This window comes from Pleuronectes platessa, chromosome 6 (assembly GCF_947347685.1).
Source record: "Pleuronectes platessa chromosome 6, fPlePla1.1, whole genome shotgun sequence".
Taxonomy (NCBI): Eukaryota; Metazoa; Chordata; class Actinopteri; order Pleuronectiformes; family Pleuronectidae; genus Pleuronectes; species Pleuronectes platessa.
Window position 1 is genome coordinate 15346580 of NC_070631.1, and position 13821 is coordinate 15360400.

The 13821-nt window shown below is 42.6% G+C and overlaps 1 protein-coding gene across 9 annotated transcripts in view; it reads left to right on the forward strand.

The window, feature by feature from the left end:
- casz1 (castor zinc finger 1) overlaps positions 1–13821 on the forward strand; it is a 74015-nt gene that overhangs the window by 45156 nt on the left and 15038 nt on the right. For 5 of the 9 annotated variants that reach the window (XM_053424457.1, XM_053424452.1, XM_053424456.1 and 2 more), the window contains exons 3-7: positions 3253–4153; positions 6009–6074; positions 8677–8773; positions 11340–11504; positions 13145–13317. In XM_053424457.1, the coding sequence (XP_053280432.1) occupies positions 3253–4153; positions 6009–6074; positions 8677–8773; positions 11340–11504; positions 13145–13317 (1402 nt within the window). The remainder of the gene's footprint in view (positions 1–3252; positions 4154–6008; positions 6075–8676; positions 8774–11339; positions 11505–13144; positions 13318–13821) is intronic. The other 4 variants (XM_053424453.1, XM_053424455.1, XM_053424461.1 and 1 more) reach the window with 1 other exon arrangement.

The following is a 13821-nucleotide window of genomic DNA, read 5'->3' on the forward strand; positions in this document are numbered from 1 at the left end:
TCTCTCACAACATCAGTGACAATGTAATTAACAAACATTGCAAGATCAATGAGAGAAACTGCGACCTTCAAAACATTTAACTCCTCACATTGAGGCATTGCCCGGATTTCCTATCAGTGCAAAACCCCAGAATACTTTTCCCAGATAATTTAGATCGCATTAGAGCCCTCATAAGCCAGTCAATGGGAAAAAAAAGCCAATGAATAAAAACTATGAAAGCAATGACATAGATGCTCATAGCGATGGATCAAACAGGCTTGACCATGACTTCCATTTGCAATTCTGGGTTCACTGTAAAAGGTTATTGTTCATTTCAAGCTATTTCAAAGCGCTCGCTCTATTTACTGCCTGTTAATTAACTAACCAAACAGCAAGGAAGTTCGAGGCTCTGTACAGTTTTGTGCATGTGTCAAATTAATCCAAACAAATGCCCATGATATTATTCAAGCCAACTATTTATCAGCACACCACTGTTCATTTTAACAAAACACACTCAAACTAATTCGCCAACTTGAGCACAAATTGCTTATTAAAAATTAATTTAAATGACTGAACCTTATGAAAATAACACAGTTCAAAAAACTTTCCCTGAATGAACTCCACTGAAAACGCAGCACATTATACAAAATCCAAATAGTTTACATTGTGCTTGTGTGGCTCAAAGCAGACCCCTTTAGAGGGTATTCAAAGTCTAGATTAGTCCATATATAGCAGCTAGCATGCACCTTTATCATCAGCGACACCTCTGCCTCTCAGTCCTGTGAGTAGAGAAGCGATGCCATGTGGATGGCCATGTTTGGTCAGCCAAAAGGAGATATAATGCCCATCTGTTATCATATCTGCGCAGGAAAATGTGGCCTAATTGCCTCGAATATAGACAAGGCAGGTCTGTGTGGTGTGTCGGATTTTGCTGGCCTGAAGTGTCGAGATTAGGAGCCACTTGTTTGTAGATTTTCCAGTGGCACCAGAGAGAGCACGGTCAGACGAGTTGGGGATTTTTGTTTATTTATTTATTAACTCGCAGTTTCCTGCTCGGTGTCACATGACATCAGCCAGAAAGGGCTTGAGTAGAAAACTCATTTACATGGTGCTTCAGAAAGGTTATCTCCTGTTGGTCCCAGTCATAATCCCTTCATGTCCAATCATTTGCCTTTCAGTGATAGCTGTCACACGATGTCACATGAAGGAATAAAGAGACTCAGATATTTATTTTTTGCAGAAAGTGGTGATGAAACCCGACGCAAAGAGAATATGAAAAAAGGGATGTCAGAGCTCCCATGACAGAAATCACCATCTCTCTGAAACAATTAGCAATTGGCTCTGCAACTAAAACAAGAGAGGTTTTCTGTAATTAACACATTTTGCTGAAATGATAGTGTAATGAACTGTGAGATTTGTTATGTTGGTAATGGCATTGATCTCCAAATATTACTATGATATTTTAAAATGGGTGTCTATCCAACAATATTTATTCTAAACCTTTTCCCTTTCCAATCCTTCATCCTCACTCAGTAAAGTGTAGTTTCAACTTTCTGACCCAGTAGTGGTGTTGACGGCTCAGCCTTAACTTTAGAGCTATATGATATACTGTGACCTAAGATGCCCTTATAAATACAGTAGCAGTAAACTCCAACCAAGCACTGAAGTCATCAACACCTAAATCAAATGTGAGGAATGTATAGCTGAATTATTTTTAATGGACATGCCCAGATGTATCTCTAACAACATTTGATGCCATGTGCTCTTATCATTTTACAAGCTTAAGAAAGAATAAAAAGGACTTTCATTCTAGAACAGGGTGAACCCCGCATCAAATACCTCTATACGTAGACACAGTGTGTCACTCTGTGGTTTCAGGGCATGTAAAAACATGTACAAACTTCCTCTCAAATACCTCATGCATTTCTCTTAAATTTTTCATGCCCTTTCGATCCACCAGCTCCTCTTTCATACTGGTCCACTGAGCAGAGGAGCAACCCCAACGTGGTGAATGGAAAATTTGGGGATTATTTTACATGCTGCGCAGGAGACGTGAAAAGCAGGACCCAGCGACTGATTTAGCAATAACTGAGAAATCTGAGACAAGAGCAGAGATATTTGTGTATTAATTACCCGGACGGTTGGTGATATTACCTCTCGCCAGCTCATGTGTTCCTGTGGTCATGAAAAAAACCAATAAGATTTTAGTATTTGGACCTTGATCCTGTGCCTGTGCCAGTGATGAGTTAAGATGGCCAAAGGCTTTAAATGACTATCATCTATCATCTTTCCTTTCATTACTAGCATGTCTGCTTTCTCGGACCATGCCTAACATGCAAACTGACACAGAGAGACATTTTTTGAATTAAGCCGGATCAGCAGACCCAACATTTTGGGGAAAAGCATCCTCACACATCCTCCCTGTCTCGTTCTGTCTTTGTTCCTCTCTCTTATACCCTTCCCCTCGTCTTTTACCCCTCACTCTTCCTCTTTATGCACAGCTTTGTCCCTCCGCTGCTTTCAGCGCAAATCATTTTTCCCTTTTCCCCACTCTCTGACCCCTTGCACTAACCTGGATGAAAGTTAATGGGCCAGAATTAATCTCCACATAATGCAATTAAACTATACATTGACTATACAGTATTGCGCTATGTCCTTGGGGAAGTTGTCCAATTTAATGGACTCTTAAAATGAAAGTGATGTTTCAGTTCACAAATGTGTAAAAAGAGGAAAAGATTCATTCTGTTCACTTTTGAAGGTGACACAATAATCACATTATTTTAAAACACCTTACACTAAGCTTCATGGAGGATTAAATGGAACACACTTGCCACGTGTCATTATGTCTCTGCTGATAGTGATAGTTTTGTCTTTGTAATAACATTCAGCATTAGGCTGCACATAAAAAATGTGCTGGAAGTCTTTTTTTCAAAGGCTATGTAAAAAAACTTTTTTCTTAAGTAGTTTCTTCATTATCTATTTGTTGCTGTGTGTTTGCCAAAATGGTAATGTGAGATAGCTTCTCTTCCAAGCTATATTGTCAGATTTTCAACTTCAATGATATTTGATCCCAAACTAAATACAAAGTTGTCAAACAAAAGCGAGCATCAGTCAATATGTAGCAAGAGGGAAGCAGTTGGTAGATCATGTTTGTATATGCTGTATTAGCCTTTAGAATTATGATTAGACTTTATTCATTGATACCAGACAGAACCGACTTGATGGGCATAAGGATTGAAGTTAAGTTTAGCTATCCTCTGTTTTTGTCACCAGGAGAGGCCTCTGCCCTGCGAGACTATGCAGCCAACACCATGAATGAGTTCTTGGGAATGTTCGGTTATGATGACCAGCAGGTAAGGGATGAGCTGACCAAGAAGATCAGCTTTGAGAAGCTCAAAGCTGCTACCTCAAACCCCTCATCCCTCAGCAGTGAGGAGGCCTCACGGCGTGCTCGCTTCTCTAAGTACGAAGAGTACATTCGCAAGCTAAAAGCAGGCGAGACCTTACCTTGGCCTGTGCATGCTTCCCCACCCAAACCAGACGACCTCAACTCAAAACTGGCCCAAGACAAAAGTGCTACCATGCTCCAGACCTCGGGTAGCCACCCAGGGGCCGAGGCACAGATCTACCCCTCCAGCCTGGACCACAAACAGCCAGGAGGACTCCAACTGGGAACATCTCAGCCAGCCAACCCCTCTCACATGCAGAACATGACACCCCGAGCCTCCAAGTATGACTTCTTTATTCAGAAGCTGAAGATGGGTGAGAGTCTGCAGCAGCAGAATGGTAATGCTTACAAGCGACCCTCCAAGTACGACCTGGAGAACGTCAAGTTCCTGCACCTCTTCAAGCCCGGCGAGGGCAGTCCTGACATGGGCGGTGCCATCGCCTATAAAACGGGCAAAGTGGGCCGCCCCTCGAAGTATGACATCAGAACAATTCAGAAAATGATGCCAGGAAATCCTGAGGCCTCGCTGATGCCCAATGTCCTGGCTACAGCACCAGGAAACCCAGGAGCTCCTGGTGTTCCCACTGTAGGTGCAGCCGGGGCCAGTATCACTCCAGGCCTCACAATGGACCAGACCGGCCAAATAAGCTTCAACGCCACCGACTACCTAAAGTCCAGCTTTTCCAAGACTGACTCCATCACCACTGGCACTGTGTCCTCTGTTAAGTAAGTCTGATCAAACATTGTCATATAACACTAGAAAGCATAGACAAGGCTTTTATTTTGTTTGAATACACGATCAAAACCACAAATAGAGAATTGTGTGCACTTGTTTGAGCATGTGAGCAATTTCTGTGCCTTGTCACTGATAGTGGATATTCCAAGTTTTAGTACTACATCACAGTACTAAAATTGGTCTAATATGGTGGAGATTGTATTAAATCTGTAGATGGACTGGTCAAATAAGTGTGCTGTGAAAACAAATGAAAAATTGCAGAATTTCTCATAGAAACAAAATGGGTGTGGCCTATGGATAGCTAAAGGTTTGATCAGGTATTTTGGGGGAAAACATTACCCATAAATTTAAACTTTATATGAACATAATATGCATCCCTTCTAATTACGACATGCATCCCATTTACTTATTCACCAAAATATTAAAATCTGATAATAAATCATTTAACCTGTCATTAAAATTCCAATTTAAAGTTTAATGGTGGTTTGAAAAGATTTCAAGCTCAGAGGTCTGTCTTCCTCACACCGATGGTCTCTCAGTGGAACACCTTGGAGCTAATGTGGAGCTCACATACACTTAACTGCTACTGTGAGTCAGTTAGCCCAACGCAAAGGTAATTGCTATCTTTACAGCAGCCAACAGGAACGTTGTGTGAAATAGCGCATAGCGCCCAATAGATCCACGACATGATGAGTTGCGAAGGCACATGAAGTGTTTACTCGCTGTAGCACTCCATGGAGACTGATTTAGCACAGTCATCGCAAAGTGACTGACTTCTTTCGTTTGGCTAGGGTGTAACAACTCTCCCTTTAATTACTTTGGAGCCATGACTAACCTCCCGGCGAGTCACAGGGGCCGACTCAACACTGCCTGACGAGTGCACTTTAAAGGAAGCAAATGAGGGGTTTGGGGAACTAGCCTACAGTTGTGTGCACTACCAGTAGGAAACAGCTCCCAGATTCTGTTTGATTGGTTTTGACCTTGTCTCTAGTTAGTCAAGACCTATCAAAGACACTGTTCAGGAGCCCTCAGGCACCTCTCCCTCAGGCTTTGGCCTTTGTCAGGTTGGGGCTCACCGGAGCTGCAAGCCTGGCTAACTAAACCAGTCTGTTGCTTGTATACGGCGAGAAGAGGGGGTGCTAGGGAGAGTGTCTGGCAGCACATCCTCCCCTCTGGGCCAGATTAACCTCAGGTCATCCCCCGTGTGGAGCTGCTCACATGGAGCTAAATGCCATCCCTGAGAGGGAGCAAGCAGAACCAATAACTGTATTATGACATCTACAGACAGTACTGCTACAGGCTCCATGAAGGCAGTCACATTACAGGTGACGAAAAGCACACAACAATTCCCAGCATGTCTCTCTAATACAAGTTTGATCGAGTTGAAACTGGTACTGAGTCAATTAGCTGGATCCATATGCTTTTCAAGCTTCAGTGTTGTCTTACATCTTTAGTCCAGACTGATTGGAGACAACTTGACACCAGCACTAGAGGCAAGGTCCACAGGGAATATCAGAAAAGACATTTTCAGAGCATTTCTTCCACATCCCCATTATCCAGTTTTGCATACGAGCACTCACCAAAATACCCCCATAAAAGATTAATGTCCTTTGCTCCTGCATTTTGCCATTCATTGGTTGGGAGACCATGCATCAAAGTGTGCACCTTAAATCCCTGATTCATACGGCACATGAAAACGCTGTTATGACACAAGAAAATGTATATTGATAGTCCAAAGTTTGGGAGCGGCCTGTAAGTAAATAGTGTGTCAGTTTGTTTTTATTAACAACAGGCAGCCCAACCTCGCCATTAATCCTGTCTCTTTTGTGTTTTCTGTTGCATTAGGAATGGCCTGCCACCAGATAAACCCGCCAGCGAAGACATCAACCTCTACCAGAAATATATTGCTAGGTATGCAAATCCCTCAATGTGATACACCAATGAAAAAACATACCAAACAGCGAAGGGCCTTTTTTTTATGTACTGATGGTGCGTTTTATTAAGTGATGTAACTCGATCTTAGGCTGGTATGAAAATGTTCGGTGCGCACTAAATTAATTAAGAAAAGACTCCAATTTATGTGCTGAGAAGAAGTAGAAGGATAAGAGGTAATGAAAGAGAAATGGTTTGACGGCAGCGTACAGTGTCTGGTTGAATAAATGCTCACAGTGTGTATAGCACTAAAACACGAGGAGAACATAAATCTGTACTTTTAGCTTTGACTGACAGAGAGGATATGAGCTCAGACCAGGTTCCTCCTTAGTTCTGCCATTTATTGTTGAAACACGTGAGAGACTGACTGATCTAAAAAGTCTTCCACACCATCGGAGATCCAAGCTTCAGGGGAGGAGAGGTATCTGTGGTTTCTATGGACACAGAACAATGTCCCTCATTCTGGATTAATTTTGAGCAGACACTAGAAAGGTGATTATCACTTGTTTGTTTATTCCGTTTAAAAAGAAAGAAAACAGCATTTGAAAAGCCAAAGTGGCTTTGGCATTAATGATTACTTCTCCAAGCCATAACATGAAGGGCACAAATCAAAGCCCTGGCACTGACAGACACACATCCTCTTCTCCGCACACACTCACACACACACAAAACCTCTTCCTTGGACTGATTACATTTTGCAAGAAGATTTAATTAAGGAATTTTTAATGAGGCTTCTGCTGGCACTGCCAAGAACTGTTTTGATATTTGCGCTGCATAATGCATAAAATTTGTCTAAACATCTCGGCAGTTGATGCACGGGGAGGCTGCAGATAAGCCCAGATACAGTTTCAATTTCCGTGTTGGGGTTGGGAAAAAAAAAGAGAAAGGAAAGAAGAGGAGGGAGGAAAAAAAATGGAAAAGGAGGGCTCATAAAAAGGGCAAATGTAACGCAGAGAGGGGAGCTAGAAGCGGGGGATGGTCCTCCTCGGAGCTGGGGCTAATGAGTGCACACTAATACTAAAAACCAGCTTTGTGAACGTGTTCGCATCTAGTCCTTGAGAAAAGAGGGGGGAAAAAGTTCTTCATCTCCTCACCACACTACAGTTTGATGTTTTAAAGAGCTTCCCTGGTAGTGTTTAGTTGCAGTTTTCACTCTTTAAATGCTTTCATGCACCCACTATTGCCTCGGCACTTTGATCTGTGTATCTCTATTGTAACTGGAGATGCGCTGCAATCTCTGTATCGTGGCGATATTAATATTTAATCTGCTGCTGAATAGCAGCGGCCCATTAGGCCCCCTGACGCGGCAAGTGGGAATTGTCCAGAGGCAAAGTGATACAGCTGGGCAATGAGCAGAGGGGTGGGCCACAGTCTCATGAGGATGGGGGGGCTTTGTGTGTTCATAAGTGTAAATGTGTGTGTCTGCATGTATATAGAGGTGTATAGAAATCACTACTGTGTGAGCATATGTTGGTTTTGTTGCGTACACCTTGTGCGTCTTGGTTTGACTGGTTTGATCCTTTTTCTAAAAGATCCATCAAACCTTTCGTAGCCCCTTCTGGTTCCATTGCTTTCCACACACACGCACACACAACCAACTTAAAAAGTGTAGTGGATATACCGTTCAATTAGCTTAATGAACTCAGCAAAGTGATCTGTAAATGCAGCTCTGGGATAATCCTTTCAAGGAAAAACAGAAAGAGAGATGGAAAAAATATTACTTAGCCTCCTTTCCCCCTCTCCTCTCCTCTCCACTCGCAGATGGAGCTCTTGGCAGCCGCAATTCAAATCTTTATTTGTGTGTTTTCACTGGTAATTGAAGGATTTTAACAGTCATCATTGTCAGTCTCATTATCACAACCGTAAAAGTGGTTGTACTGTAGCAGGCAACAGCTTTTTTTTTCACTGGTGCCAGACTAAAATCAGATTTTTGGATTCCAGGAGAAAGGGTGGCAAAGGTTTCAGCTGCAAAGTAGACGGAGATGTTCCCACATCTCAGGATACCTGACTCTCATCCTCTCAGAGTGAAACTGTGGTTAACCTGAAATAACTGTGCATTGATTTGACAAGGGTTTTCACAGCGCTGAGAAATAAAGTAGTTATGGGGCGTGTGAATGTGTGTCAAGGGAAAAGGTTTCAGTGTAATAAGTGTCTCTTACGGCTGCTTTGGAAATAAATGGAGCTAATTTGGCTGAAATTGGTGTGACAGACGGGTAAATTGTTGCAGCAGTGTGGAAAGCAGGAGTCACTTTGAAGGTGTGAGCCGTGCGACTTTGAAGGTGAGACGAGCACAATGTCTTTGAAAACTCCTTGGCTCGTTTTTTATTTTTTTTGTGCTGTTCTTGGAATTTCAAATAATTTCTACGCTAATCATTCTTCATTTTCTGTCAATTATGTTTGAATCGCACTGATATCTTTCTGCGCCGCTTTATCGTTCAGACTTGTTCATCCCCGTGACTCTGCTCTCTGTGCGATAAGCTCTCGTGCGTTCCCAGGTTTTGAAGCAGTTTGGATTTTGCCTTCTGTGCCGCCGCCAAAATGTAAGCAACTGTTGAAATGTGTCCTTTAACTTGGGTTTCAGGTTCTCCGGAAGTCAACACTGCGGGCACGTCCACTGTGCCTACCAGTACAGGGAGCATTACCACTGCATGGACCCTGAGTGTAACTACCAGGTGAGCGTGAGTAATTTATCACTTTTTTGAGCATCACCTAAACACACTTTTAACATTTGCTCCTGTATGCTGGGAAAAGATCGGACAAATGTAGTTTGGTTTCACGTGCATATCTCACTAAAGGTTGAAACCAGGTTGTGTATTGCATCATTTATTTATGTCGAGGTTAGGCTGGGTGACTTAAAGCAAAACATCCCCTCCTTTTTCAGGACACCACTAAGGGGATGTGGTGATCCCAGGATAGACAAACAGGATAATGTGTCATCTTTTCATTAGTCGTCACACCCAGCCAAAGTTTACAGAGATGAAAAGTTTGTTGGCCTATGGTCTGCCGAACAGGCTACGGGTGTTTACACTTGTTCAGTTTGCAGGTGTTCTCCAAGCACAGTTGGTCTTTGACAGTTGCCCTTTTATCACAAGGTTTGATTGTCAATATGCTGGAAATACAGCTCTTTTTTTTTTATCTATGTGTTCTTTTTTTTATAAAGACATCTGCCAATGACTGGGGGCCTGCCTTTAATCCTCTTTTCACGTTATTAATCTTCCTGGTCCCTGGAGTTGTCATGTATGGCACAGGAAGGAGAAAAAATCTAAACACAAAGCAGATCATATTACAGGGCCTTGTGTTTGCTGCAGCATATGGCCTGAGAGAGTTAGACAAACACGGGTAGATTTGTCAAAGACATCAAAAAATCCATGCGCAGCCAGTGCTGTGTGTCTTTCCCTTCCTTTATTCTCTACAGTTTTTCTGTATTAAGCCATCTTCGGCCGTAATCTCCTTTTTCTGCTCCTGATCAAGAGAGATTACCGCTCGATAAATGTTGTTTATGTGGTTGAAAAGCATAACACATCGAAGGTCTCATTTTCTGCATGAATCCCACTTCACAGTCTGATGAGACACATTCTTAGAGGAATACAAAGGAAAATCATTTCATGTCATTATTTAGAGCGTTAGTTCAGGTTATCAAGGCAATTTCCACGGTCAGCTCCACATTTCTCTGTTGCCTTTGCGTCGCGTGGAAACACAGATATGCTCTGGAAGCCAGCCCTCAGGATGTCAATACCCTGAAAAAAACAGGCAGCCCCTTTCGAAGCGATAACTCATGAAATGTTACATGACACACACTCCTGGAATATTATCCCACTGCCAGCCTCCGGGCGATTGGCTGAGACTTAACATTCTCCTTTCATGGGCCTGTACATGAGGGAGAGTGTGCATCTTGCCACACTAGTGGGAATCCTAAAATAAATGTAGCAAGTGGCTCCCAACCTTCATCACCACTCAACTGAAAATGAGATCTTTTTCCCAGTCAGCTCTCTCCATGGCCTATTTTGGACAGCTTGATGGATCGAATTTATCATGACTGCACTCCAACTTATCTTCCGGTCTTCATCAACCACTAGACAAACCCAAAGCCCAAAGCCCCGAACTGAGATTAGGATTTTTTTCATTTAAAATGTGATGAATCTAAAGCATTCATCAATTAGATTTACAAAATCCTAATGAAGTGTTTGCTTCTGCAAGAGTCAAACATCGTGGAAATATGCTGTGGGAAACGGGCCAGGAGCAGGGGAGCAGCTGTGTGAGATCCTAGCTTTTTACTTGTGCGCGAGTGGAACACATGACACAGAGCAATTACCCTACTTTGTACAGCAATTATTTGCTTTTTGGAATTGTTCTTTCTGATGTTTCTCCCTCAACTAGAGATAAATATGGATTTGAAGAAATGTCTCATTGATTTGCGCTTCTCCCGTTACAGTTTCTCTAACATCAGCTTAAGTCCAATTACAGCAGATTTGGTTTCTGCCGGTCTCTGTGGAGCGACGTTTCTGTTTTGTTTTTTTTCCCTTCTCGACTCCCGGGTGTCGGAGGAATTTATTTATTTATTAATTTATTTATGCTGTAATTTTAGAAGGCGGGCCTCTTAGCATATTCACTCATCACCACAGACAGAGCCGGCACCAAAAGCGAGCGTTAATGCTTTAATTAAAAACGGAATCATATCTCGGCGAATTGAAAGGGAAAACGTTTTTTTGGTTGGCTTGTTTGTTTGTTTCTGTTGTCTTCCCTTTTCCCTTATGCACGTCTGAGAAACCATCTGTATGGAACATCATTTTTCCAGAGTCAGAACCTTCAGAACTGTGATCTTGCATGCCAATTGATTCATCTTAATTAAAAAATGAGTTTGGTGGAAACTCACACCTGTAAAGATGGGATGGGGGGATGGGGGGTTTGGGTAGGGGGGGGGGGGGGGTGACATGCCTCCTGTTTCAAGTTTCATTTCAGACGTATCTTGTACTCAGAAAGTCCCAGAGTGTTTTGGTGTGGCATTTGGATAGAGCACAACTTGCAGATATGCAAAGTGCTTCAATAACCACAGAACACGTCATATTTAAAGACACCCTGGGCCTCTCCATTGCAGCATGCACAGCCCTCCCCAACTGTCAATTGGCTCCCAACTGCTGCAGCTGCTGCTTCCACAGAGATGAAGTGACTTGTTGCTGATTCTGTGACTGGTTTAAATAAACACCAACCTGTTGCTGTACATTTCCCCCCCTTCCCCTTTTGCAGAGGTTTACTAGTAAGCAAGATGTAATCAGGCACTACAACATGCACAAGAAGAGGGACAACTCTCTGCAGCACGGATTCATGCGCTTCAGCCCTCTGGACGACTGCAGTGTCTACTACCACGGCTGCCACCTCAATGGGAAAAGCACCCATTACCACTGCATGCAGGTACACCACACAGACGCACACCTCCTCTTCCACGTGCTCACAATAAACCCACAAGCACGCACAGCAGACACAGAAACAGGATTATACGCATCTCCTAACATGGGCACATGTGCTTAAGGATTCCGTACAATACAAACAACCCGCAACTCACAATTCTGATTATAAATATCTCAGTAAAATTGATAACAAACTGTCATCAGCAAACCAGATCACACACACACACGACAATAAAAGCCTTAAAACTAATATTCTTTGTTGCAGTGACATTTAATCATAAAACCAAAAGGTATATAATGAATTGCAGAACATTGTGATATAAATGATGGTCAGATCAGGGAAATGAGGCCACTCGTAACACACACACACACCCACACACACACACCCACACACACACACACACACACACACACACACACACACACACACACACACACACCCACACACATACACGCCACAGTTTACCTGCATCTGCGAAATGGAATCACAGCCCCACACTTTTTCCATTTACACCAAAGTGTCTTTAAGAGCAGTTTGGCCAAACGTATGCTAAAGTAAATAAGAGAAAATTTAAAAAGAAAAAGAAAAAGGGTGAATACACGTGTAAGGCTGCGTGTGCATCCCCCCCCCCCCACACCTCCTCACTCTCTCACTCCTTAATTGGCATGGATAAAATTCAGTTAGGTGTTTATATAAACTACACATTTTTCATCTTTTAGTACCAAGCGGCCCATTGAAGATCGTTCCCCCTTCTGGATTTGTTTAATTTTTTATACATCTGCTTATTTTCAACGTGTCACTGTGCGGAGAGCTCTCTCGCCAGCAGGGCAGCGGTGCAGCGGAGGATGGCTCGAGATGTATTCTTTTTTAAACCCCTCAAACGGCGTAATTGTTATTAGGACGTTTCAGCCCTTGTTTTAACAGTCCCTGAGAACCTGCAGATGTTGGCATCGGCTCTCATGATTTAGTGGGGGGAAAAAACAGAGTGGCATTTTTTTCATTGTTTGACTCAATATGGAGAAGTTGCCCGGTTTGTGCGGATGAAAAGTGCCAGGGATGATATACAATTGCTGCTTTTAATTCAAACATTACCTGTTTTTTTCCCTCGGCTGTTGGCTCTGAGGGCTCCAGAGTACCAGAACATTTAAACTAAAGACCAGGACAGTCATCTTAATCCTGTCTGCTCTCCTCCCCCCCCACCTCTAAAATTTGCTCTTAGAGTTACAGAAAGACTTGTGCTGAATGTACTGTCACGCTCAAAATATAAATTTCATTTTCTAAATGGCAGCTTTGCCAGGAAGCTACTGTATTTTCGGCTACCTGCTGTGACCACCGATACTTTCAGTCACATTTAGTTTCAAAATGTCACAATGATTAGACTGTTGAGTTTAACCTGTACTGCTGCTGGTGTGGGTTACAGCGCATTAAATTGTAAATGTGAGAAAACAAACCCTCCAGTCATTTCTAGGCCACTAGCATTTTCGTAACCACACTGAACTCCTTTCTCAGAGACTTCTATGGTCTAGCACATCTCTTTAAAGCACTGTGTTTCAGAAGATACCTTTTTTTCAGAGTGAAACTCTCGGGTCTGCAGTGGGCCCAGATCTTTGTTTCCGATTACAATGCTTTGCCTCTGCTCGTAGGTGGGCTGCAGCAAGGTGTACACCAGCACCTCAGACGTCATGACCCATGAAAACTTCCATAAAAAGAACGCCCAGCTGATCAACGACGGCTTCCAGAGATTCCGGGCCACCGAGGACTGTGGCACGGTTCAGTGTCAGTTCTATGGGCAGAAGACCACACACTTCCACTGCAGGTGAATGTGGTGGATGTTTTTTATTACATTAAGTAAAAACCTAACTTAAGCATAAATATGTAAAACACATGTATATATGTATTATATATAATTGTTTTCAGATCAATTAACAGTTAGTGTCATGATATATGTTTATGTGAACAAACCCAGCAGATGTCCTAGCATGGAATTGCAACTAATGGCCTGTTAGTATTTCTGAACAAGGGGAAAAAAAGTTAGTATATAATGATACAAATACATTTTCATTAAGTCCATTGAGCTTCAAACGTGTTCACCTTATATTGAAAAGCACACACTACATAGCTGATCAATGGATATCAATAATCGCTCCCTGTAAAGTTTCCCCCAGAGTTTTCAGGAAGTGATGCTTCAATGAGCTGCTGCTGTGTCAGTTATCGTTTCTCCATTGTACCAAGTATTTGAATCATATGAATCATGCCTACCACATGTACCTGGTTCTGAGGAGGCTTTGCATCAGAGCACTGTGTCTAATCATGTTATCCC